Consider the following 26,275-nt stretch of genomic DNA (forward strand, 5'->3'; position numbering starts at 1 on the left):
TGCATACGTGGGAAGGTCAGGGGTTCTGTGCAAGACACGGTTTTCAGTGTAAGGGATGGAAAGCATAGTTTGTTGACCGAGGAGGGTCAGGGTGAAGGAATGCCTCCTGCGACAGCCGACAGGAATTTCTGGGCACCTCCGGGCAATGAGGAAGAGCACTCACCTGCATCAACACTTTCAAGTACTAAACCCTTCAAAATGAAGTGTGTTTGTGTTTTCATCCGCATAACACTGGCAACCAACCTCCTAAATCCCAGTGTGTGGCCACTGAGTGATGTCCCCTTCAAAGAGATCTGGTTTATTATTACCCAGTGCCAGTCCTGGCAAAACCATGGCCAATTTGGGAGAGCTGTTCTCTAATTTTAGTGGGCAGTCAGAATTAGATTCGTGAGCCCCACCTGAATTTCTGGTTTGGGGGTGGGGCCTGAGAATTTACATTTCTAACAACATCCCAGGAGATGCAAACGCTGCTGGTCTGAGACCGCACTTAGAGAAATGCTGGTTGGGGGAATGCCTGCCTTCAGTTTGCCAGCTTGCTCCATTTTCAGCTCCTCTCAGGAGATTTCATATTCAGCTGCTACCTGCTTCAAGGAAGAGAATTCACTTGTTCATGCTGAACTGCAAATCACTGAGAGAGCCTATGAGTCAATACCCCCCGAACTGTTCAAATTTATCGGTGTTATCACATTTCACAGGACACAAAACTTTGAAAAGGGCAGAGAAAGTTTAATTGTGGATATTTTAGTTCCCTTGGTGGAAGAAATGCAGTAGAAGGTACACTTTATTCAGAGGTTGCTTTGGCTCTGTGTGTCTTCTATCCATGAGAACTCCTCCCCTGCCTCAAGATAGTGGGCTGGACCTGCTGGTTTCTGAGGCTTTCCAACACTATGATGAGTGATGCAACTTTTTTTGGAAAGGAGAGAAAGGCATTTCAAAAGCCCTGAAGCCATCCCTCAAGTGTGCAAAATTCTGTTGAAACATTAGGCCAGCCTGGACCTTACCTCAAGTGTGCTAAGCAGCACTACGGCTAACACGACACACTTACACTGAAGGACAAGACACTGGCCTGAAAGGGAAGAGGAGGTTAAAGTGACAAGTATCCAGGAGATGACGATGAAAGTGGGAAGAAGGGAAGGATAAGGAATACAGAATAGGTGGAAAGAAGCAGCAATGATTATCTAGAAAGCCTCATTCAAGCCCTGTGAGAGAAGCAAGAGGAAAGGAACACAAAACATGCCAAGGTCAGTAAGCTAGGCTGAAAAGGGTGGGAAATTACTCTTTAAGAGTGCAGTGGGAATATGTAAGAGGAGCTGGTGCAAGCCAAAGCATAAGATCATGGCTCTCTTGGAATTGGAGAGCATGATGCTGGCACACAGTATACTAAGTCTGATGATAAAAATGAAGAAAAACATTGTTTTATGTTAGGGTGACCAACTGTCATGGTTTGCCCAGGACTGACGCAGTTTTAGTGTTAAGATTTCTGTATACCAGGAAACTCCTCAGTCCCAGGTAAATCAGGATGATTGATCACCCTAGTTGTAAGGATTAGAGTTGATATATGTTAGAAGCTATTAGAACAGTGTCTGGCATATATTATAAGCATCATGTGTTTGCTATGGTTCTATTTCAATGCCAATGAAAATGTGTTATGGCTATGAAAATGGTATGAGACTTACCATTTTCCAAGACAGAGTCAAGAAGTGGTATTCTTGACTCTGTCTTGCACCATTTATGTGACTGAAGAGTGAAGTGATCTTGGTTAAAATGACACTATCTATATGATAATCACAGGATCACAAGACCTCCTTGTGTAACCAAGCACAAAACAATTGAAACTGCTCTGGTCAGGGGAAACGGGATTTCATCAGCCACCAGTGAGATGTGGGGGGCAGGGAAACCAGGACTGGGGTCTCCACAAGACTGGGCCAGGGGTGTCGAGCAAGAGGTGTACACCGTTCCAGCCTCCCCGCCTCAACACGAGACATTGCTGAGCCAGGACTCCATCTCAGAATCCTTCATATCACATGCTCCAGGCAGCACTACCAACTTGTTAGAGTTGGCACCAAAGAGAAAACCGATCTGCCCTCCCTGGACAAGCTCTGCTGGCCCCAGGGTCTTGGATTCTCCCAGGGAACTGTGAGGGGGGAGACGCAGAGAAGAAAGCTTCAATTAGAGCAACGCTACCCTGTGGAGACTTGGTGCCGGTCATCAGAGCTCCCCTAGGCAACAGCCAACACAAGCCCCTCACTATATCTGCGCCCCAAACCCAAAACCTTCCAGAGATAGAGTGCCAAGCCATAGTAACCTGAGCACCAGGGTGTCCCCGGCAGCATAAGTGATGTGCAGGGAAAGAGGGGCAACTATCAGCAGGGTAAACAGCAGCATCCAGAGTTTAGAACATCTTTATCACAAGCCTTCCAAGAGAAAAATCCTGTAAATATTTTACTTCTTCTTAAAATCAGCCTTGTAAAATGCTTGAAATAATTTAGGAAAAGTGCACAATTTAAAGAAATAAAGTTTAGTTGCACTAAAATTACTACTTGTTTTTCCAAAACAATGCATAAATAGTTCAGGCAAAACTTCACTCATTTCCGCCACCCCAAATATCCTTTACCCTTTTTTTCTCCTGTAGATATTGATCCCATGCAAATTCTTGAAGAGGAACTATTACAGGATCTTCAAATTTGGATGGAAAATTACTCTTCAGGCTCTAGGTTTCAAAACAGAATGATTATTTTAGAGTAAGATCCTTTTTAAAGTAGTAATCATTTGCCCTAATTTTCATGGGGTCTCCAAGAAATTTTATACAACCCAGCATACCCAGCCTACACAGTCTGGCTTAGATGCCCCTTGCCAGCCTCTCTGAGGCCCCACTGTTCACTTCCATTGAGTCACTCCCCAGCCCAGGCTGGGGCTCTGCCTTATTTGTCTCTTACCTGTAGAGAATAAGCCCCCTGAGGGAAAAGAGTGTCTTAGTTTTCCTACATTTCCACTGGCCTCAACATCTGGATCACTCACACAAAGCAACTGAATAAACAAATGAACAAATAAATGAGTTTGTGCCAACAGTTCCGTGATCTATCACGTTCTTTTAGGACCAGTTTTTCCCTAAATTCAACGCCTATTAAACCTCAATAGATCTATGGATACTTTGACTAAAAGAAATAAATGTTATTACTTTAATTCACTGATATATGGAGAATGACCAAAAGGAGATTGTGGTTATACCTCTTGGGAAAAAGATAATAATATGTTTTAGATAGTGCACATATTTTGGTTTAACGTATATTGTCTATATGAAACAGAGAGAATTCTCACTGGTTAATAATCCCTGTCAAAAATAAAATATTTTTGTTGCTAATACGTTATACTTTTCCTCCTTCTAAAGCAAGAGAAGGTAGTTGAGGCAATAACAATTGGGCCTCACTTTCCTGAGTGCGTCTGAGGAGTCGATAGACCAACAGGGAAAGTGACAGCTGGCCCCTTCTGCCGTGGTCTAAGGGGACACTGACTGGCACGCTCCATCAAGGGTAGATACTGCAAGGGGGAGAAAGCCGGGACGTGAGTGCACCTTGCCTTGGAACCAGGGATAGCAGAAGAGGGCAACAGCAACCTGGCCATTTCCTTCTTAGACTACCGTCCCCAATCAACAGATGAGGGGTCCTTTTCTCTCAATTCCAGTGTCTGTGCTCTGTCTGAGGCAATTGTGCAGGACAACTGTTTCGAACTGAGGGGCTACCTGGAATAACTAATAAACCCAACAGTTTTCAAATTAATATGTAATCATACTTTCTTCATAATGTAGTCTTTGTTCTAGAATGGACGACATCCAAATTAGAATATATATAATACTTACTCTTTACAGGTTTGAATCTTTGTCAGTTAATTAGGCATCTGGGATTGCTCACAAAAGAACGTGTTGGGTATATTTTCAAGGATCCTTTATTAAGACAGAACTAACTGAATTCACATTGATGTTTTCATATTCAAATACAGCTACAGTAGGCAAAAGCTTATGAGAGGGAAAATTATCATTACTAATATAACAAAGACATTGACTTAGTGTGCTCTACAACAGAGATTGGCAAACTGGCCACTGGGACAAATCTGGTCCAGAGCCTGTTTTTTGACTCTAAAGTTAAGAAAAATTTTTAGAGTTTTAAGCAGTTGAAAAAAATCATATTTCATGTCATGTGAAATTACAGGCAAGTCAAGTTTCTGCGTGCATAATCCAGTTTTATTGGAAGCCCGCTATTCATTTACATACTGTGTGGCTACGTTCACACAAGGATAGAACTGAGTAGTGGCCGTAGAGAACCAATGGCCCCCTAGGCCTAACAATGTAATATCTGGACTTTACCGAAAAACATTACGAATACCTTATCTACAGTGTGGAGCAGGCACAGAAAACATGTGCCTTCAGAAAAGGAGCTAAGAAAAACAAAGGGAAAAAAAAATCCCTCACACACATGGAATACAACATAGGCCACAAAACTGCTGATCCCATCAGCCCAGCTAACACAACCCTCAGTTTCTACTTCTTCAGATGATCTATATATCGTTTCCACACACTTCTGATCGGTCTTCATTTTGATGTAAATTTTACCTATTTCACAAATTAGTTACTATTTCCTGATTTGACATAATTATAAACTTTTCTTTAACACTGTGGACTTGGAGTAGGTGAGGTAGGAATTTAAGATTTCTTCTGTTTGGGAACGTTTTGTGTCCAGTATCCAGCTGCGTACTTTGCAAGATACACACATAAGGTATTGTCCTAGAGTCTAGTGGGGTTTTGAAGGGGAGAAGCTTGGCATAATCTTAGAGCAGCATCTCCGGAGCCATGGGCTGAATTCTACATTTCTACATTTCCCAGATTTCTACATTTCCCCTGCACTGCGGTTATAGGTGTGCTGCAACATTACTGACCTGGCCACATTCTTTCAATGGAAGTATTTTTCCTTCTGTATCCCTCTGTGTTTACAATGAAACACGCACCTCAAGGTCAGGCATCTATTAAGAAATCTGCGCTGGTTGGTGCCTGATTGAGCGCCGGCCTGGGGACCTTTGGTCGCTGGTTGGATTGGATTCCCTGTCAGAGCACAGACGCTGAGTTGCGCACATGGGGCGTGGGAGAAGCAACTCATCTATGTTTCTCTCACACATCCATGTTTCTCCCCTTCTTTCTCCCTCTTTTCCCCCCTCTCTAAAAATAAATCATAAAAAAAGAGAGAGAAATCCCTTAAGCACCTAATTTGTAATGAAGTGACTGCCATAGAAAATTTTTAAATTAAAAAAATAAAATAAAAACAAACCTTCCCGAATGAATAGTTTTCAAAAATCACTCGGAGTGGGAGTTCGTAAAGAATCAGCTAATTATATGGTAACAATTTTTCCTGAACATTTGTTCATGAACTTTAAAAATCTATAATTTAAAAATGAATGTGGAATAAAAAGTGTGGCTATGCAGAGCGTAGGGATTACCTTTATTCCCAGCAAGGCTCTGAACGCTTCCTTCACTCGGAAGGCCCTTCAAGGGCACCACTTCTCGAAGTGGAATGCCAGCCCTCCGTACCCGCACCTTCCCCCTTCACGGTTTTACGCAAGCCGACCGGTCAGGGGCAGCCCGGACAAATCCCTCCCGGAACGTCGGCACCCGCCACCAGGAGGCGCGAGCCTGGGAAGCGGAAAGGGCCTCCACCACTTGTGGTTTCTTCGCCGTTACCTCAGCTGTGCTCTTCGCAATCTGAAAGCTAGAGGTTTTGAAGAGCCCCACCACCTTCACTTGTAGCAGCTGCTCCGGCGGCGACTGCGAGCAGAACGGGACCGACCTCGGCCCGCAAGGCTGCGGTCTCGCCATGACCGCTCTCGGGACCCCTCGGAGCACAAACGTTGCGTATCACTAAGACAACCGCACGGCCCCGCCCCCGACGCTCGCAGGGAGGAGGCAGGAGAGGGGCGGGGCGGGGCGGGGCGGGGCGAGGGGCGGGGCCAGAGGAGGTGGCCGGGTTTGTTTGCCTGTTGCTGGTGCGCCGGAAAAAGCAGCGCGGGAGGGTGCGCGGGCCGCCGCGGCCGGGGAGCCCCGCGTCTCCTGTGCCTTCGCCCGGCTCGCCTCTATCCAGGCTCCCCCGTGCACGGCCCGCGGCTTCGGTCAGCTCCCCGGTTTCGCCACAGATCGCCTTTCCGGCTTGGTGGGCAGCCAGTTTGGGCCAGCCTGCTGGTTGCCGGAGTAACGCGGGAGTCTGTCTCGGGTCGCTGGCCCGGGTCGCGGGCCTGAGCATCGGGGACTTAGGAGCCTCGGCCCGCGTGGGGAGCGTGGGGGCGGGGCCGACCACCTGTGCGCACCTTCCTGGGAGGAGGTGCGGCCCGCCCTCACCCGTCTGGGCCGGGCGGTCGCTGAGGAAGTCGAGCTGTCCCGCGACCCCGGAGCGTCGGCGCCATGAAGCCCAACTTCTCCCTGCGACTGAAGGTCTTTAACCTCAACTGCTGGTGAGTGCTCCTGCGGAGTGAGGTCGGAGGCCACAGCCCCAGTCGCACCCGCACAGCCAGAGGAAAGAGGCCACCCTCACATCCGGGCCAAGGCTCTACTCTGTCTCGTAATCTCGGGGTGTTGCGAGAACCTGCACCTCCAAAACCCTCACCTGGCTCCCAGCTCCCGCGGTGTCCGGAGAGCTGAGCACGCCCAGTAGTCACCTCCCCTGGCCCTTCTGTCCTTAGGGGCATTCCCTACCTGAGCAAGCACCGAGCAGACCGCATGAAGCGCCTGGGAGACTTTCTGAAGATGGAGAGCTTCGACCTAGCTCTACTGGAGGAGGTGGGCTGTGTGGAACTGCTGTGGAACCCCGGCTGGGGGTAGAGGGTAGCAGGAGGAGACGAGCCAGGCAGACATCTTTATCCCTTCCCCCAGGTATGGAGTGAGCAGGACTTCCAGCACCTGCGACAGAAGCTGTTGCCCACCTACCCAGCCGCACACTACTTCAGGAGGTGAGAACCCTTCTGCCCGGGAAGCCTGGAAGCTCTTGGCCCGCCAGCCCTACCCGATACCGGCTGCACCCTTCTTCCTCTCCCCCAGCATCCTCTTTTCTGGGTGTGGAAGCAAGAAAGGGTGGAACCAGGAAGATCCTAGCTCTTCAGCTCCTCTCAGCCTTGTTGTGAGGTCTCCCTGTCATCCCACAAAGGCTGTTGCTTTGACCTGTGTCCTGGACCTGGTCTCAGCAGCAGAAAGAGAGAAAAAGTAGCCAATAGTGCTGGGAGACAAGGGAAGGGAACAGGACTAGGTCTTTCTCTTCCTGCTTTTCTGGCCATTAATCAGGACTTGTCTTTCAGCGGCATCATTGGCAGTGGCCTCTGTGTCTTCTCCAAACACCCAATCCAGGAATTCACCCAGCATGTCTACACTCTCAATGGCTACCCTTACATGGTATGCCTGACCTCATCCGCCTCTCTTACCCGCCCCCCACTAACTGGGTAAAGGAGGCAGACTTCTCACGGTTGCAGGGGATGGGCAGAGAGAGGGTAGCAGTGCCCTGAGTTCCTGCCCCCTCCTGCCTGCAGATCCATCATGGTGACTGGTTCAGTGGGAAGGCTGTGGGGCTGCTGGTACTCTATCTAAGTGGACTGGTGCTCAATGTCTACGTGACGCATGTGAGTGAAGCTGGAAGTACTGAGGGCTGGGACAAGCAACCTCCTACTGGGAGGGAGAGATGGGAGTCGACTAGATGGGCTGCCTGGGGGTGCGGTGTGGGGGCAGCATCTCCTCAAGTCGGTAGGCAAGGTCCACCCATTTTTTACCAAGCATCATGCCAAGTGATAGACACAAGCTTAATTTACACCTGCCCTTGAGACCCTCAGTCTCACCTGCTGTAATCTCATTTATCTTGCTCAGCTCCATGCAGAGTACAATCGACAGAAGGACATCTACCTAGCACATCGTGTGGCCCAAGCTTGGGAACTGGCCCATTTCATCCAGTGTGTGAGCCTGGGCTTGACAAGGGATGTGGGATGGGGACAAGGGATGTGGGATGGGGTCCAGGGGCTGAGTGGTGGCCAAGGCCCCACTTAATAGGGCAGAGCTGGTTACGGAAGAATTCTTGCCTCACTCACCTGGTTCCCCCAGCCATACATCCAAGAAGGCTGACATCATTCTATTGTGTGGGGACCTCAACTTGCATCCAAAAGATCTGGGCTACCGCCTGCTGAAGGAGTGGACAGGGCTGCATGATGCCTACCTTGAGACCCAGGACTTCAAGGTGAGGACCTGCTTGAATATTTTCCCAACTGGATGCCCAGTGTCTTTCCCTTCTTCCCCCACATCCTAGCACAAGGCAACTATTCACCTAGGGCTCTGAAGAAGGCTGTACCATGGTACCGCAGAACTGCTACGTCAACCAGCAAGAGCTGAAGCCATTCCCCTGTGGCATCCGCATCGACTATGTACTTTATAAGGTCAGGCCTCTCCTCACAATGTGCCTTCACCCACTGTGTCTCTTCATCCCTCACCATCCTGTGCTGATCCTTTGTGCAGCTATTCTTATCTTAGTTCACCGATGACTGGGGAATGGGATAGCTAAGAGCTGGTTCTCTGGGACGATAAAAGTTTCCCTCTGGCCCTTTTTTTTCCCCAGGCTGTTTCTGGGTTCTACATCTCCTGCACGACTCTCAAAACTACTACTGGCCATGACCCTCACAGTGGCTCCCCGCTCTCTGATCATGAGGCCCTGATGGCTACTCTGTGTGTGAGACACAGCCCACCCCAGCAAAACCCCAGCTCTACCAACAGTGAGTCACCCACACCCTTTCCCTTGGTTCTTCCCCACCACAAGGCAGCTCTTCCACTCTGACCCTCTCTCCTGCCCCACTGCCTTGCCTTGTTCTAGGATCAGCAGAGAGGTCACCATTGATCAGTGTGCTAAGGGAGGCCTGGACAGAGCTGGATCTGGCTGTGGCTCAAGCTCGTTGGTGGACCACCTTCGCTGGCTACATGACTGGTCTAGGGCTGCTTCTCTTGGCATTGCTCTGTGCCCTGGTGGCTGGAGGAGGGGTCAGGGAAATTGCCATCCTGCTCTGGACCCCCAGTGTAGGATTGGTGCTAGGGGCGGGTGCAGTCTACCTATTCCACATGCAGGAGGTCAAGGGCTTATGTAGGTCCCGGGCTGAGCTCCAGCATGTGTTGGGAAGGGCAAAGGAAGCCCAGGACTTGGGCCCAGAGTCTCGGCCAGCCTTGTTCCTGGGGCATCAGGAGGGGGACAGGGCTGAGGACCAATAAAGCTTGACACTTCGGTGGCTCTGCCTTTTCCTTGTAGAGGGCCATTGATCACAACTACTGTCACACTGTGCATCTTCAGGTTCCTACACATCTCCTGCTTTCTCTACATACTCCCCACCTTCCATCTGCGGGCAGCCTAAGCCTTGTGCGTGGCAAAAACATTTTTATTATAAACACTGAGGTCCTCTCCCAGGCAGCTCAGATGAGTAGGTGGCACTGTCCTGGGGTGAGGTGGTCTTGTAGGGAAGAAGGCACACAGCCCGCCCTCTTCGAGCCCTAGGCTCCCGGCCCTGATGCCAGCTCGCTGAGCCTGCGTTCCTCCTGGAAGCGGATGAGGGCATCTCGCTGGTTCACCACATTCACTAGCTCCTTCAGGATCCGGTTCTCAGCCTGCTGATCAGCAGCTGTCTTTGGGGTTTCTGAAGGGAGAAGATGAAGCTTAGAGAACTGGGCAGAGAGGCAAGAGAGGCATACCTTAATCCTGGCCTACATGACTTCTATTACCTGAATTTTGTTTCCTAATCTGTAAAATTAGGGTGGTCAACACCAGTGGTTTTCTAGCATTGTTTCACAGCAGCACCATTTGAAAAGGAAATCTTGCATGAAAGCCTGTACGTACAGTCCTGACTGCACTGAAGGCGGAATAGGGGCTTGGAGCCCCTCCATCTGGTTTCCTCCTTTCCTCCTGAACTGCCTCAGAGGCACTCTGACTAGAGGACTGTGTTTCTTGGTCAGTACCCGAGATCACGAGGCTACTACAAACCCCAGCCCCCTGATGTCTGCCTCTCCCCCAGTCCTGCGTACCATTTCGGTTCATGTAGCTACGTAGCTCCTGGTCCAGCTGCAACTGTTTCTCTTCCAGGCTCAGTTCCTGTACCCTGTAGCGGGCAGGGATGGAAAGGGCTGTCCATGACGCCCAAGGACCCGGCTGGGGCCTAGCTCACAAGCCATTGTCACCTCCCTCTGTCCCTTACGTGATCATGAGCTCAGCCTCCTCAGCCACTAAGCTGTTTTTCTTCTGAACAAGGTGAAGCAGCTGTTCCAGCCATAGTGCCTTTTGCTGTTCCAGAGAACCTGATAAGGACGAAGCGGGGTTGCATGGTCGGGAGGCCACCAGCCAGGGTCGTAGGAGCCCTGAGCCTGAGGAATGGGGCCTGCTGTGGGCCAGAGCCTTGCAGTTTGAGGGGTCGCTGGGGGCTGAATACAGTGCTAGGAGGCAAAGGGGCATCCAAACTTCCCTTCCCCCGTCTTCACTCACTGCTCTGGTTCCTCAGGGCCAGCTCCAGCTTCTTTCCCTCGGCCTCCAGCTCCCTCAGAGAAGCCTCAATCTCATTGAGTCGCAGCTGGACGGCCTGAGGCAAGACAAGAGGCCCAGGAGTCTTTGGATTGTTCAAGAATGGAGCACTGGAGGAGCTCTGATCCCCAGTCTCACCATTCTGACTCCATCAGAACTTCTGGCAACCCCGGATCTCACCTGGGCCTTGCAGAATCTCTTCATCTGCTCCTCCTTAGCACGGCGCAGCAAGGTCCGCTGCCACGTTGGGTACTTGTCCAAAGTGCCTGAGTTGTTGGTTATGGCCTGCAGGACCTGTGGCAGGGTCGGACCAGTCAGGGGCAGGGCCTGGCCTCTTGGTGGTGAAGGGTTGGGGAAGCTACATTTAAAAGGGGCCAAAAAGAATCTGGGCTGGGACTGGGGTATGTTGTGGTAGAAAAGGTGGATGTTTAGAGATAAGAATGAGTCAGACTGGGTGAGAAGATCTTCCAAGAGTAGGGCTCAGAGGAGGAGCGAGCTGTGGGTTTGTCTGTGGCGGGGGGTGGGAATTGTGTAGTGGATGCATGCTGGCTTGGGCAGAATAGATCGCCAGATTCCTTCCACTTACCAGTTCCATGTCTGGGTCCAAAGCCACATCTCCCTCTTCCTCATCTTCCTCTTCACTGGAGGAGGAATTCCCTTCTTCTTCCTCCATGGCCATAAGCACTGAGCAGAGAAGTAGACATGGCCTTGGGATCTCTAAGACCTCCCTTTCCATTCCCCTTCAGTAATCCCAGGACCACCTGCCCCCTCCCCACCCTGGCTCAGCACGTCTGGGCAGAGCAGTTACCTTGAGGGCTCTGGGTGGGCACTCCCCATCCCACAAAGCTGCCCTCCAGGGCCTGGCGGGCCAAGGCAGTGCAGCTGCGGGGCGGCTTGGGTGGAGGTTCCATTTCCGAGTCAGGGGTCAGGTTAAGAGAGGACAACCGCTGGCGCTCTGGGCTGGACAGGCGGATCAGCTGACGGATGGGCTTGGGGCTTGGGATAGGACTAGCCCCCTCCAGGGGGGCCATGGGAGTCAAGGGGCTGGACGGCATGTTATCATCTGGTGTGACGAGGTCCTAGAAAAGCCACCACATAGTCTGGTCAGTGACCTACCCAGTGTGGGCCTGAGGCTGCCCCTTTAGACAAATGTGGGCCCTGGAATTCATTCATTTTCTGGACAGTGTTGTACAGTGTTCTAGATACTTGGGCTATAGCAGTAAGTGAAATGACAGAAATCCCTGCCTTCACGGAGCTTACATGCTAGTGGAGAGCATTCAGTTACCCCTGGCAAAGTCCGCTGGGCTTGGTGAGACCCCTTTCCTTGTCCCCATCCCTAACACACACTTTCACAGCTTTAACCTGACTCTCAGGGCCTCTGTCGTTGCCATCCTCTTTGTGGCCTGGTGAGGGCAGGTGCTGCAGGCAGTAGAAACGTCCTGGGAAAGGTGGAGGGGGGAAGAGATGTCAGATGTAGGGACCACAATGCCCAGAGACTCAGCTTATCTGGGAAGATGGGGGCCACTGGACTCTGGATTTGCAGGTGAATTCCTGTTAGCCTCCTGGTTTCTTAGAACCCCACAGTTGGGGCTTTGGAGGAGAGAGAGCTCAGAGGAAGGTAGTGCCATCTTGAGCCTGTTTCCACCTCACGCCCAGCACCCCAATTCCATCCCACCTTCCAATTTCTTGCCTCCAGGCAGCGCCCGCCATGCCCAGAGTCCCTCTTGAGGCCTCCCTGGCCTACTCACCATCTCCTGGGTGCTGTCCGTAGCCACCTGGCCACAGCGTGGCCTCACAGACACAGCAGCAGAAGCAGCTCCGATGGTAGAAACGGCCATCGGCACAGAGGCGTTCCAGGATGTACAGGTGTTCCCCACAAAGTGCACACAGGTCCTCGCCACTGGCCTGCACAATCCCCGTGCCACAGGGTCAGCTGGAAAGTTCTTCCCTATCCCTGAAAGCCCCTCCCTGACCTCAAGCCTCTGCCTGCAGGCTGGGCCCCCCATTCTCACCTCCTGGTGTTGTGATGGGGGTGTCAGGGGTACACCAGACTCTGGGACTGGTGGCTTCTCAGTACTTGGGGTCTCAGCCTCTACCTAAGGAGGTTAAGTGCTCAGGACGGGAGGTAGAGTGGCAGGATCAGCTGGAGAGTGGTTGTGTGCAGATAAATAAAAAAGGCTGCCATGTGCTAGGGCACATGCCTGGGTTGCAGGCCAGGTCCCCAGCAGGGGGCGTGCAAAATGCAACCACACATTGATGTTTCCCTCTCTTCCCCTCTCTAAAAATAAATAAAATCTTTAAAACAAGTAAGAGGAAGGGCTAGAAGGGAGGGGGAGTGAGACTAGGAAGGGAGATTGGATGGGGGGTTAAAGGACTGGACCTTGGGTGGGGGGCAAAATGGGGGGGTTGGACAGGACCTGGGAAAGTGTTCCAGCGAAGAGGCCAGAACATGGCGCAGGGCACTGTCTGGCCCTTTCATGTATTTACCTCCAGGCGTAGCTTCTTGCCACCTGCATCCTCCCCATTTTCCTGTAACAAGTCCTATACTCAGTGAGGGGCTCTGAGCCCCCAGTCTTCCCCTTCCCCCATTCTGAGACCCCCCCTCACCCCAGAGACCCCCACTAGGAACCCACTGTCCAGCCCCAACCCTGCCCAGGCTCCACCTTGGCCCGCGTCCGTTGCAGGGTCCTCTGCAGCTTGCCAAGGAACAGTACGGCGCTGGAGGTCCCCGAGGGGCTTTGGCTGGCAGGGCCTGCGGGGAGAGTAGGGGTGTCAGGGCAGATGGGGGGCCAGTATTGTGCCCCTAGGATAGACAGCTACACTGCAGCCCAAAGGGACAGCTCTCCCGGGCTCCCCCTCTGAGGGCACCCTCTCCGCTGTGTATGCGTGCATGCACACGCCTCCCCCGACCCCTGTCCCACCCTCCAGGTTACCTGGGCTGTGGGGTGTGCTCTTAAAGGCACTGTGAAAGTGGCTGAGGTAGGCGATGAGGCCCAGCGGGTCACTTCCTGCCACCACCGCCTGTGCGGACAACACAGGTGTGATGCCCAGCTCATGCTCTGCCATCTTCAGCGCCCAGCTGGTTGCTTCCACGGCCCCCATCCCCTGCAGCTCTGAGGGTTCCCTGTGGGGCATCAGGCAAAGAGGCCAATGGGAGACCAGAACCTGACCCCATCGAAGGGGGAGAGGGGGAGTAGAGAGCAGAGCGGGAGAGGCGGAGGAGCACAGCTGCAGAAGACACGAAGGGTTTCTTTCTGCGCTACACCCCCTCCCCCACTACCCAAAGACAGCCTGGCCTTAGGGATCTCTACCGTGCTCACAAAGCTGCCCCTCTGAATGCATTTGATTTGTACAACATTCCCAGGCAGGTGGGTGGGCAATCGGGCAGGAATACTGTCATCTCTAGGGAGGGGAAGTGACTTGGCCAGTGGTGGCGCTGGGACTCAGCTGGGTGTGCTAATTCCCGCACGGTGATCCCAGGGGTTCCATTCTGCCCGAAGTAGGGGGAGGGGGCAGGGGCATGAGAGAGAGGTGTGGTTTCCCTGGGACCCCTGAGCCTAATGGGCAACTCACAGTAGGCCAGGCCGCAGTCGGTTCACCAGGGCACACAGAGCCAGCCCGTCAGCCCAGGAGGAAGAAAGGTCGGTGACGTGGACACCAGGGTACCCAGCAGTCTGCTCCTGGCACCAGCGTAGCAGCTCCTCCTGTTTGCCCACCGACCCTGGGAAAGGAGTTGTGCTGTGCCCGAGGCCCCCGGGCCCCAGAGCTCAGTGGCTGACTGGGGGGTCGGGATGGGAGGTGGAGGCAGGGCCCCACCCCTGCTGGGGCACCGACCTAACGCTGTCAGCAGTACCTCCTTCATCCCAATTTTCTCATTTAAGAAAAAAAATTCCTTTCTGGAATAAAGCGAAGGAATGAATCAAGTGAGGTGAAATCGCTGCTGGCCACATGGAAAGTACCAGGCTATGAACTGAAGGGCAAAGGAGGCCCAGAGGCGCAAAGGAAATGTGGGTTTGGAGTCTGTAAGGCTGGAGGGGTCAGGAAGAACAGCTGAGCACAGAGAGCATGGCTGCCATTCAGCTGCTGTGGGCATAATGGCTATTGAAATACTTCCCCACACCAGCAAACGGCTGCTGCTGAGCGCTCCGCTGCCCCTCCACTCTCCAAACTCCCCCACCATCCGAGAGTGTGCCAGCACCCTGCTCCTGGCCTGCGGCGGCAGCTGCTCTGTAGGTTGGTGCTTGCCCCTCACTGGATGGTAAATATTTTGGATATGGCTCTGGAGGAAGGCCTGCTTACCAGAGTCACGTTTTCCTGAGTCGGTCTTGTCACTCTTCCACACGGGCTCCTTGGCCATCACATCGTACAGGTCCCGCACCTAAGGCAGCCCTTTCAGGTCCTGAGGCAGGCTGACCACACGCCCCCACCAGCCCACGGGGGAGGTGCCTCCTAGGGTAGGGCCAACCCAGAGGAGCGACTGGGCAGGTCTAGAGGGAAGGCCTGACCTGGGAAGTTGGGTGGGGGTCGAACCTGATTGGGGGACACAGCCCGGAGGTTCAGGTTGGGGTAGCGGGTGGCTGGGTCCAGCCCATACTGGGCCACGTTGCGGTGCATGTTTTCCGGGGATGTCTGTGACAGGAGCTGGTACAGGCTCTCCCTGGTGGCGGAAGTTGTGAAGGTGGGAGCCAGGGGCACGGGTCAGAGTTTACCCGTCAGCACCGACACCTCAAGAATTGCCAGGCCTTTCTTTTACTCTCTCTTGTCCATGACACCATCTACTCACCCAGCACCCCCCACCTTTACTGTCCCTTGTCCCTAGAGCTAGCCCTTATCCGTCCCACCCCCAACTCAGGCCTCACCGCTCTGCCAACACTTCTAGGGGCTCAGCGCCCTCTGCCCACCGCTTCACCATCCAGGCGGCATCAAAGGCTGCCAAGAAGCCGCGGGCCACTCCAGTGCCCAGGGGCCAGAAGGGCTGCAGGGCCAGAAGGATAGGAAGCAGCTCAGGGTCTGGCAGGAGTGTCCAAGCCTAAATGCCCCTAGGTCATAGCAGAGGAGGCCCCTCGCCACATCAAGCAGCCCTTTGCTCCTCCCCAGGACAGGCAAACCCTTTTCTCCCCTCCTTCCCAACCACAAAGCCCAATGCCTCCTTAAAAGGAGTCCCTGTTTTTCCAAGCACCAAAGAGCCCCTCACCTTCTCCCAGTCAGGGAACCTTGACCCCTCACCTCTACCAGGCAGTCCCCCACCAGCCCCAGCAGCAGGCGGGCGCCATGCTTCTCTTGCACGCGAGCAGAGCTATCTGCCCGCATCATGCTTGTGAAGTCGAAAGCAGAGACGTCAGGCCGCCCACGGGCGTCTTTAGCAAACTCCAGCTTCCCGAGCTTGCCGTGGGTGGCGAAGTCAGCAGCTTCCTGGGCAAAGCGCTGCAGAGCCTCGGGCACCACATTGGCACTGCCCAGCAGCCGGTCAGTCTCTGGCCAGTCCTACAAGGCCAATAGATCAGAACCAGCACCAACTGGGCAGTCCTACCCCCTTGAGTAAAGGAGGTGCACATACTAAGGCCCCAAGAAGGGGCTTCCCCCGACTACACAGCAGGTTGAGGCTGAGCTGCACCTGGAATTTGAACACCCTGCCTCATAGGCTCAAGCCTCAGTACCCACCCTGCTTCTGGGGGTCCCAGGCCCTACCCTGCCCCCAAGGCCCAGGACCATTACTCTTGACACACACTTGTTCTGCGGACAAGTCACTGAACTACTCTGAGCCTCATTTAGAGGAAACACACCTAACATCTCAAGGTACTTGTGAGAATTTGGTGAGAAAACGCATATGAAGCTCTCAACACAGTACCTAGCATACAATAGGTGTTCAACTAGTTCATTCAGCAAATACTTACTGGGCACTTAGTATACACCAGGCACCATCGAGGCACTGGGAATAAACAAGCAACAGAGACGGAGACAAAACCCCTGCTCTTACGAAGCTCACATTTGTAGTCCTACGGCTGGCATAAGGCGATCAGCCCCGGAATACGGTGCAGATGACCATGTAGACCCCAGCAGAGGGGAGCTTGCTAAGCGGGAGGAAAGGGCAGGGCAGGGCCGGACAGGATCCATACACACCGAGGGGGGGGCGGGGGCAGACTACGCCCAGGCCCGGCCTCCACCCGCAGGGCCCACTGCCCAGCGCCTGCCTGCCTGCGCCTGGCCTCACCTGACGCAGCACCCCCAGACGCAGCAGGCACTGCTTCTTGGCTGTCATCACAAAGTAGTGTGTGTCGTCCTTGTAGTATACAATGTTTTCCAGATCGATGCCTGGGTAGGGGGGAGGGCAGGATATGTGTCTTCTCCTCATTAACTGTCATTTCTCCAAATACTCCAGCCATGCCTGACCGCTTAGACTACAGTGGGTGCCCCCCACGGGAGCCCATGAGTTCTAATGGCACGACAGACCATCTGTCCCAGGCCTAGAAGGCCTGAGGATGTGGAGCAAAGAGAGGATCCTGGGTGAGGCAGCAGCTGGGAGACGTGTACTGCAAGGTCACAGGCTTATGGACAATGGCCTGGCTTCTCAAACTAGAGTGTGCACACCCCAAAGGGCGTGGCAGAGCAAAGTCAATATAAACATAGGGTAACTTCTAGAAGTTTCAATTTCATTTTGAATTTATATCATTTATATATTAAAGCATATATCAAAAAGCACGAAGCAAAATCCCACACATTTTGTGAGAGATTTCCAAGACCTGCTGTGCTTCGTGGCAAAGGGGCTGTGCCCGCTGAATGCCCTGGGGCTCAGCTTCTTTGCTGCCAAGATTCCTTGGACTGAGGACACGTCTGTGAGGACCAGAGAGGCAGGAGCTAGCCCCCAGTCAGACAGGGGGAGGGGAACATCTATGACACAGAGGGGCCCTGACCTGTGGCTTTGAGCAAGCTCTGGAAGAAGCTCTGGTTGTAGATCCTGGCCACACCGCTGATCTCGGGCACCTGTGTCTCTTCCACGGTTCGCGTGTTCACGAAATTGGCTGTGATGCCGATGGCCAGTTTGCCTCGCATTTCTCGCACTGTGAAACCTGGGGGGACAGCAGGTGGCCAGTGGCAGGAGGATGAGGGCTATGACAGGCTAGAAAGGCCCAGGAGGAGCGGAAGATGCTGACTCTTAGGAAAGGGATCACTCACCTTCAGGGATGAATTTACCTCCTGCAGCAGAGATGAGGACATCAAATTCATAGTTGGCCAGTTGGGCAGGGGGATTGGGCTGGAGCTGGGCACGCCAACCACTCCCTGGGGCAAAGGGTGTGAGAGGCACAAAGGTGTGGAAGTCTGAAGGGGCCCCAATGTTCCCAGGACAAGCCAGGGAAATAATTAAATAAATGTGTTAAAGGGCATTACAGCTTAGAAAGCCATGATATGCCATCTATCAAATGATACCTTCACAACTTCCTATGGAAAGTAGGAAAGGAAGGGAATATTACTCCCATTTTACAGGTGCGCAGAATGAGGCTCAGAGAGGTGTGGACAAGGCCACCCTATTAGAAAGGGAGGCTCTGCTGACTCCCAACCCCACCCTTTTCCTTCTTCCATGGGCCAAGATGTCCTTGGCAGATGGTGGTTGAGGAGCAGAGATGTACTTACCCTGTTTGGGAGGGGGCTGGAGGCCAGTGAAAGTGACACCCCAGTGAATTTCCACCCCCAGCAATAATGCCACTTTCAACAAAAGCAGCTGAAGCTGTCGGATGCCTGGAAGGGAGAGGACATTAGGAACAGGGACCCAGGATCTCCGCAAGTATCAGTGTGCGCCTGGTCAGAGCTAGAAGTAGGGATCATCCCATCCAACTGCCCATTTTACAGATAGACAGCCTGAGTCCTAAATGTCACCAAGATGAAGTGATTCTTGTCCACTCTGTCTCTTGGCTGGCCCAGCAGACCCCCACTGGCCTGTGTCTAGACCCAGCCCCTCCAGGCCACCAGGTGGTACTTACTGACATGGTCCAGGGTGCCTGTGCAGAAGCGCCCATAGAACTTCTTGGCACCGAGTGCCCGAAGGTCATGGATGGTGAAGGGCCAGAGGTGGAGCACATTGTGGCGAGAGAACTTGGTGCGCTTTTCCACCAGCACCACACGGGCCCCCAACAGTGCCAGCTCCACAGCAGCCCGCAGGCCACAAGGTCCGGCACCCACCACCAGGCACTGTTAACACACAAGGCGTTGTGGGCGTGGCATCTCATCTCCCTCCTCTGCCTCGTCCTGCCCCCACCCCCAGGCTCTCCAATCCCCATCCCAGGCACTGTATAATCACCTTCGTGTTGGCGCAGGCCTGGCCCTGCTGGTAGACAGGCTGGCCTGCTCGCTTGTCCAGCTTGGCCCACAACGACTTGGCACTCCAGTAGTTGAGCTGGGTCTTGATCTTGTGGTACTGGGGCAGCCCCCCACCAGACTCCAGCCCCAGGGCCTGGCATAGTCCCTGGAAGCTGCTCAGCACGTTCTGACACAACTGGGCCTGCAGGAAGCTCTCAAAGTGGGCATGTGCTGGATTGGTGGAGGTGGGTGAGGCCATGGAGGCCCCTGGGTCTTTCAGGGAAGGGAGCAGCTGGGCAGAGGCACTGCCTGCTGGAGAGGAGGGAAGAGAAGGGGAGGAGACTGGAGAAAGGCGGAAGGGAAAAGGAAGGGGGGAGAAGAAAGCAGGCTGGTGCCCCCAGGGAGCTCCGGGTACATTCCTAATTGGCTCTGCTCCTTTCTCACAGCCTACTCCCTCTCTGCTCCAGAGACAGCTGCTATCCTTTCCAAGGGAAACCTGCCAAATTTGGAAATGAAAAATCAGCAGTCCTGGGCACAGAGGGCCACCAGCTCCTGTCCAGGGATCTCCAAGCCCTGTGCTATCTCTGGGGCCCACAGAGCAGAAAACAGGGTGTGGGGGAATTTCTCAGACATGGAATGGGCGGTTAGCCAGAAGGAGAGCTTCCTTCGTGGTGCAGATGAGGACAAACCAAGTGTCTGCAACCCCAGCTGCTGGGCACACACACCGCCCCGTCTCAACCCAAGTCTCCCTACGTTCGGTGCTCTTTGATGGCCTCAGTGTCACGCGGGTGTGGGGTGTGTATTACACCAAGGACAAATGTTTCCTCCTTAGTGCTGGTGATTTCCTCCTGACAGAGGGGGGCGACAGTCTGTAACTGTTAAAAGTGTGCACTTCTCACCACCCAAACTACCTCAACAAACAGCAGGAGGATGTTGCGTGCTACAACTTACTGGGTGAGGGAGTACTGGGTATATTTCTGACTCACTGTGGTTAAAAACACTTCCCTTGTGAGTGCTGCCATCTCCAGGGGGCCTGGAGGGCCGTAGGGGACCAAAGCAGCCGGGTTTGCCCCTCCCAGCTTCCTCCCACCGGCGTCCAAGACCCGCCCCATCCCTGTGGGCTCGGGCGCGCTCTCCCAGGAATTTCCCGAAACAAGGCCTCCCTTTGTCCCCCTCTCCCTCTCTCAGACCCCCACGCAAATTGAGGGGTACCGGAGGGGGCTTTCTCACGCTGGGACACAGAGGAATCAGAGGGTACGGAGGATGGGGTTGCCACTAGGGGAGTTAGGAAAAATGCGTGGCATCGTTGCGCGCAAGTCCCTGGGACCGATACCCCTACCCGCTCGGCCACCCCGCTGTTCCCAGCCAGGGACCAGCAGGCCAGACCAGGGGGAGACTAAAGTTGTCTGCTGTAAATCACCTGGGCTAGGGCCGAAGGACCATCAGGAAGGGCAGAGGTCTTTAGAGGGTGGGGAGTGGAGGAAGAAGACCTCAACGATGGGAGAGGGAGCGGTGACCCAGCCTGGAAACGCCAAGACTAAGGACGTACGACGGCTGGAGCGGTCTGGAAGGATGCAGAGGAGCTGGACCACTGGCGGCGGGGGTGGGGTGGGAGGTACTCGCACTCTGGACCAGAAAGTCTGCTGAGGGCCTCAGCGGGGCGGGAGCGGGGGAAGACAGACGGGACTGGCCTGGAGGGGTTTCCGAGCGCCTGGGGTCGCATTTCCCCCAGGAACGCACCTCCACCCCGAACCCCGGCCCACCGTGGGCAAGGGGCCCACAGCTGGCTCAGCTGGACAACTTACCCGGAGGCTCCAGAGCCGGGAGGGGCCGCTTCCTGCCGGGCTAGTGGGAGGGCTGGGGCGAAGGCGGAGGAAGGCGCTGTGGGGGAGGAGGGGACCGACAGCCGGGTTGAGGGACGGCGCGCGGAGTCTGCCGGGCTGGAGTTAGTTCGGATTGTGAGCTTTGCTGCTGGGCGCGCGGCGCTGGGAGGCTTTATTCGCGCTAATTAGCATCTCATTACCCCGCGTTCCCCGGCTCGGAGCAGGCGGGGGGGCCCGCCCAGGCCTGCTGGGTGGTGCCCGAAGGCGTGGCATCTTAAATGCCGGATTCGGCTGGGGGGCCAGAGGCCCAGAGCCCGGCCTGGCGGGGGTCAAGGAGACTGGGGTCGGGGGCTCCCGGTGCTCAGCAGCGCACTCGCAGCTTCGGGTTCCATGCCGGTGCCTGCGCCGGCAAAGCTGACCCTTCCAGGGACGGCGAGGCCACCTTCCCGGCGCAGCAGCAACTGCGCGGACCGTCTCCGAGCGCTGGGCAAGAAGTTTGCAGAAGCTGGCGGGTTCATAGGTGGAGTCGGAAAGTCTGCGCCGTCTTCATCTCTCTTACCAGGGCCGGGGCGCTTCACGTGGAATTCAAGCTCAAATCTGCCCCTCGACCCAGCCCGAGGCCAGTGGGCACGGATTAAGCCCCAAGAACTCCGCAATCTACAGCTTCTACAGACGCGCGAGAAGTGAAGTGGCAGAGAGGGGCGGGGCGGGGGGGAGAGGGGTGTGTGTGTGTCGGGGGGTTAATGGGGGGGGACATGTTAGACCACTACTGAGAAAGGGGCAAATGGGAAGGGTGTGTGGGAGAGAGACTACGTTCCCAATATTCAAAAATGCCTTGGACTGAGGACACACTGAACAGTCAGTGCTGAAAGGAGCTTGAGAGAACTTTGGGCTCAGCTTCCTTATATTCCAGATAAGGAAATAGTCTGAATGTAAAGGTACTTATCCAAGGTTAATATTTTTAACTAGTTAATAATTAACTAAACAGTTATATACTTTTTTTAAAGATTTTATTTATTTACTTGCAGAGAGAGGGGAAGGGAGAGAAACGTCAATGTGTGAAAGATACATGGATTGGTTGCCTCTCACGTGCCCCCAACTGGGAACGTGGCCTGGAACCCAGGCATGTGCCCTGACTGGGAATTGAAGCAGCGACCTTTCATTCGAAGGACGACACTCAACCTACTGAGCCACACCAGCCAGGGCCAACTAGTTAATAGTAATAAAACATCACTTCTCATTTACTGGGTGTCTACTATGAGCATTCCCCCAATCTCAATAATCACAACAATCCCATTTTACAGAAAAGGAAACTGAGTTTCACAGAGGTTCTGTGTGACCTGCAACAAGTTACAGGCCAAGTGGCAGACCTGGTATAGGGCCCAGGTCTGTCTGACTCCACCACACTAGTGTTGATACAACGTGACAAGTGAAAGCTTAGCATTATAAGAAGCTGTTTCTTATTTAGAGCAAGTGGCACTGTTACACTAGCAACACCAACAAAACAGAGGAGTCAATGAAAGGGGTGCTCTCCTTGAGATCCGGGGATCAGGAAGAGCTGGGCACCCTATGACTCTCCCTTTCTCTTTGTTCTCACTTTGCATTTCGTCTGGAAACCCTCTGAGACCCAGCAAGACTTAAATACTCACAGCTCACAGCTTGAGCTGAATGCCGGCTGGGGAAGAGGGGCAAGGGGAAACGCCTGCTCTGCCAGGAGAGGCAGGGAATTCAGCCAGGTCACGCTCAGGAAACTAGGGCAGCCTCCCAGCTGGGCCTGTCCTGGCTCTTGAATGTGACTGGTCACTTAGCTTGAAATGAACTTGCCAAATATCAGACGCACCACATTTAAATACATATTATAAGAGTTCTAAAATCCACTATAAATGGGTTACCGGGCTCTTAGGATCACCCCATCTCCCTTTCATTAGCAGATGGTAAACAACTAGCTGCTTGGACTTAGTGCCTTTGCAAAGGCCCAGCAAGTTCTAGCCCTTGACTCAATGGCTTGTGGTTGCAGCTAGGTGGCTGCGGCCGGCATTACGTGACTCTCTGAGTGACAAACGCTAAAGTTTGTCTTAAAAAAAGATCGCTGAACAATAATGACTTCATCAGTACTAAAAAAAACTGCCGACTTGGTGGTTTTGCTTTACAGGAGCATAAACTAATGAGGAATATGTCGATCTATAATCCAGGCCTGGTCATATTCCAGTTTTGCTTCACACTAGCCTAGTCTTATCATCTCTGAATGGAGACTATGATTACTCAACCTCCTCAGCCCATTTTGATTATAAAATCCCATTATTCAGTGTTGGTGACTCTAAGAAACCGTACAGACTGTGAGACCCAAAGCAAGTTCTATTTAAAGAGTTTCTTCAAAGAAAAACATGACCTCTATTAAAACTAAATAAATGTATTATTTATCTACAGGTGTTTCTCTTCTTAATTAGAATCTCGACTCATGACTTAGCTTATGTGTGTTGTGTACAGAACTGAAAATACTGACACAATAACATTGGCCAGTTCATATTACATCAAATAAATGGCGGATACATGAAGAGCCCATTTTAAAAGAACCCCATTCTAATGTTTTTGCAAATAATACTGCTGGCAATAGCCTAGCTCAAAGACCTGAGCCATTAGGACAGGATCCATTTCTTCTAACTCACACCATGTTGTGTTTCCTTTCAATGGCATCCTTACCTCACTCTCAGCCTGTCATTTCCTGAGCCTGAAGCTAGAAATTAGGTGCCAGCACTGCAGGTGGTGTGTGTAAGCACCCTGACTCTCTCTACTTGTAGGTCAGTGTGGTCAAACATCTATGGCCCTGGGCTGGGAGCTGTGGCTGCAGGGTGACCAGACATGCACAGTCCTGATGTAAAAATAGTTATGAACTCAGCCAAATGTGTAGAGTGCTGTTAACAGAGATGAGAGGGTGGATGATTGCGATTAGAGGGTGAGGGAGGGCCTCCCTGAGGAAGTGACCCTTGTACCAACTTCTGATAGACGAGCAGAAACTAAAGAATATGGTCAGAAATTTTTCAAGGCTGTGAAAATGCGCTCTTCAAAGCCCTAAGGCAGGAAATTGGGTGTGTGTGTGTCAGAAGGGAGGGTCAGGGCAGGGGTAGATAACAAGGAAGCCAGGGTGGATGGAAGTTAAAATGGGAAAGGGGCCCAAGAGGGAGCTGGATTGGGGGTTTTATTAAATGCAATGGGAAACTGCAGAAGAACTTTAAACAGAGACATGATCTTATTTGCTGTGATAACACAACATCCCGTCATTAGCTAAGGGCACATTGGTGAGCCCAAATCCCCACTTCCAGTGGAGAAAGGCGTTAGGGGAGAAAAGATCAGTCAGGCCTTGCTGGAGTCCAGGCAAGAGGATAGGAGCTATAGTAGGGATGGGAGAAGTGGACGGATTCCAAACTAGAATTTGAGGTGAAAACTCATGTAACTTGGTGATGGATTGGGGGTGGTGAGAAGGGTTCTGTCAAGACTGACTCTCATCTTTCTTGGTTCTGATGTAAATGAATCACAACAAATTTGAACGCCTCATCCTTTCCCTCTCCTGGCAACGTCATCCCTCTTTATACTGCTTTTTATTCAAGTACCTTCTCCCGAGGTCAAAGCACGGTGATTGCACAGACTCCGAGATAACACCAGGGCCTCTACCCTGCGAGGCTGCAAAGATTAAAGTTACAAACAGGTTCAGGATCAGTTCAAATACTTCTCCCGTATTTTTGCTGTGAGAATGCTTTGCACATCAAATACTAAGATTATAGGAAAAATTTGTCCACAAGCCACTTTGTCATACTAGAATTATCTGAGAGATGAATTTTTAAAATGTGGTTTTAATTGTTTTAGCCTAAGGATGTTTCTATTTAACTTTTCCTCTATAAAAGTATATAAATGAACTAGAAAGAATAAAAAGGAGCCAAACTATTGTTTTGGAAAATCTTCAAATCTATATTTAAAATAATCTAATATTATGGATTAAGAATTCAAAATAATCTAAAAATCCATGCTCTAAAACCAAGAAAAGTTCCCTGACGTAACTGCTGCTCAATTTTTCCCCTTCTATTATATGTAGATTTGGTAGTACATTTCTCTTAAAAAAAAAGCAAGCTGTCTCATGAATGTTACTATCTTCAAGTTCCTCCTACATTTGAATTCAAAATGTGATTGAATGAACTTAAAATTTTAATGTATTGATTGATTTTAGATAGTGAGGGGGAGGAGAGAGGAAGAGAGACGACTTGTTGCTCCACTTATTTAGGCCTCCGTTGGCTGATTCCCGTCTGCCCACACCAGGGATCAAAGCCACACCTTGGTCTAGCGGGAAGATGCTCTAACCAACTAAGCTACCTGATCAGGGCTGAATGAGCTTTAAATAATTTCCTAATATGTTTTTAAAAAGCATGCTTATACTGTATATAAATATATTCCAGTCAACAAGTTTTTGATGCTTAATTACATGTGAAAGAACATGAAAGCAAGATAAACTATCGCAATTACATTCCAGCTTCTTTTAGGGGTCGTTCTTTGATACTTGCTGTTTACAAAAGGCTGACAGCAGAGAATTTTAAAGAGGTTATTCCTGTAAGCCTATTTACAAAATTAAGTTTTCTTTCAATTCTTACAAATTTAGGCTTATTTTGGTTTGGAAACGGAGGATGAAAACTTACCTCAATACTCACAAATTAAAGTAGCAAAAACAAAAATCTGCCTTAAATATAAAATATCGTCAGAAGTTGGATAGAACGGCTCACTTACAGAGGTTCAAATTACTTAAGACATTTTCACTGTAGTAGTAACTTTCATCTAATTGATAAATTTCAATCAAGCTTTAAATCAATGGTAAAATACTAACATTATTAATACAGCAGTTATTGTGTTTTCCAGGAGAAAGACTATATAACTTTTACTGTTGTTTTACGTAAAAAGTTTATTACATGCTGAAATTTTAGGCGCAAACCCTCAATTTTAGTCAATAAGGTTCTATTACATTAAGTGGATCATATGTAAAGAGAAAGCCAGCTGAGAGTTTTGGAAGTCCGGTGACAGTAAGCCCGTCCGGTGGAAGCAGTGTAGTTGGGTATCTCCCAGCCCTGCACCGTAGTTCTGGCTCTGCCTTTTACTCTGTGGCCTTGGGCAATGGACTTCACCTGTTTGGGCTTCAATGTTCTCATCTCATCTCGTCATGATATTACTTACCTCACAGGAATGCCATGAAGATTAAGGAAGATGTGCTTCAAATAGGTTACAGGTGTGTCCTAGGCAGTGCTTCCCAACACGCTCCAGATGCGAGTTGTTGTGGTCTGAGTCGTGTCCATAAACAGTGTCCTAACCCTCAGTCCCTCAGAATGTGACTGTATTTGGAGACAGGGACTTTAAAGAAGTAATTAAGTGTAAATGTGGTCATTAGGGTGGGCGTTAATCCAATATGACTGGTATCCTTATTAGGTGAAGACAAAACACACACCAAGAGGACCATGTGAAGACACAGGGAGGAACGGAGGGTCAGGAGGCCTCAGAGGCAGCTCATCCGGCGAACACCTTGATCTAAGACTTCTAGCCTCCAGAATTGGGAGAAATAAATTTGGT

At 51.9% G+C, this 26,275-nt stretch overlaps 3 protein-coding genes across 11 annotated transcripts in view; 1 reads left to right on the plus strand and 2 right to left on the minus strand.

The window, feature by feature from the left end:
• PPIL6 (peptidylprolyl isomerase like 6) overlaps positions 1-5,912 on the minus strand; it is a 29,683-nt gene extending 23,771 nt beyond the window's left edge. For 4 of the 5 annotated variants that reach the window (XM_054569815.1, XM_054569810.1, XM_054569814.1 and 1 more), the window contains exons 1-2: positions 5,726-5,912; positions 2,615-2,710 (exon numbers count right to left, since the gene is read on the minus strand). In XM_054569815.1, the coding sequence (XP_054425790.1) occupies positions 2,615-2,710; positions 5,726-5,860 (231 nt within the window). In that variant the 5' untranslated portion in view covers positions 5,861-5,912. The remainder of the gene's footprint in view (positions 1-2,614; positions 2,711-5,725) is intronic. The other variant, XM_054569812.1, reaches the window with a different exon arrangement.
• A 167-nt stretch (positions 5,913-6,079) lies between these two features.
• Positions 6,080-9,290, plus strand: SMPD2 (sphingomyelin phosphodiesterase 2). Its single transcript, XM_054569821.1, has 10 exons — positions 6,080-6,489; positions 6,718-6,814; positions 6,908-6,984; positions 7,327-7,420; positions 7,555-7,644; positions 7,886-7,968; positions 8,117-8,249; positions 8,341-8,445; positions 8,625-8,778; positions 8,877-9,290. Exons 1-10 carry the CDS (start codon positions 6,440-6,442, stop codon positions 9,263-9,265), a joined length of 1,272 nt encoding a protein of 423 aa, XP_054425796.1. The 5' UTR covers positions 6,080-6,439; the 3' UTR covers positions 9,266-9,290.
• Positions 9,291-9,331: 41 nt separating this feature from the next.
• MICAL1 (microtubule associated monooxygenase, calponin and LIM domain containing 1) lies at positions 9,332-20,899 on the minus strand. 5 transcript variants are annotated; one of them, XM_054569817.1, is made up of 25 exons: positions 20,657-20,899; positions 18,853-19,160; positions 18,536-18,743; positions 18,189-18,293; positions 17,733-17,837; positions 17,471-17,626; positions 16,771-16,871; positions 15,786-16,043; positions 15,419-15,534; positions 15,090-15,216; positions 14,859-14,937; positions 14,133-14,280; positions 13,493-13,683; positions 13,223-13,311; positions 13,047-13,088; positions 12,572-12,655; positions 12,308-12,464; positions 11,922-11,998; positions 11,368-11,638; positions 11,146-11,243; positions 10,740-10,853; positions 10,524-10,617; positions 10,240-10,339; positions 10,070-10,143; positions 9,332-9,684 (listed from the first exon to the last, which is right to left on the minus strand). In XM_054569817.1, exons 2-25 carry the CDS (start codon positions 19,108-19,110, stop codon positions 9,542-9,544), a joined length of 3,195 nt encoding a protein of 1,064 aa, XP_054425792.1. In that variant the 5' UTR covers positions 19,111-19,160; positions 20,657-20,899; the 3' UTR covers positions 9,332-9,541. The 5 variants fall into 5 exon arrangements, with proteins under 5 accessions (XP_054425792.1, XP_054425795.1, XP_054425791.1 ...); XM_054569820.1 differs by having other exon boundaries at positions 18,853-19,347; positions 20,657-20,789; XM_054569816.1 differs by having other exon boundaries at positions 18,853-19,163; positions 20,657-20,762.
• Positions 20,900-26,275: the final 5,376 nt, after the last annotated feature.

Source organism: Pteronotus mesoamericanus, unplaced genomic scaffold, assembly GCF_021234165.1.
Source record: "Pteronotus mesoamericanus isolate MK-2021 breed Mesoamerican mustached bat unplaced genomic scaffold, CSHL_Meso_final contig_20, whole genome shotgun sequence".
Taxonomy (NCBI): Eukaryota; Metazoa; Chordata; class Mammalia; order Chiroptera; family Mormoopidae; genus Pteronotus; species Pteronotus mesoamericanus.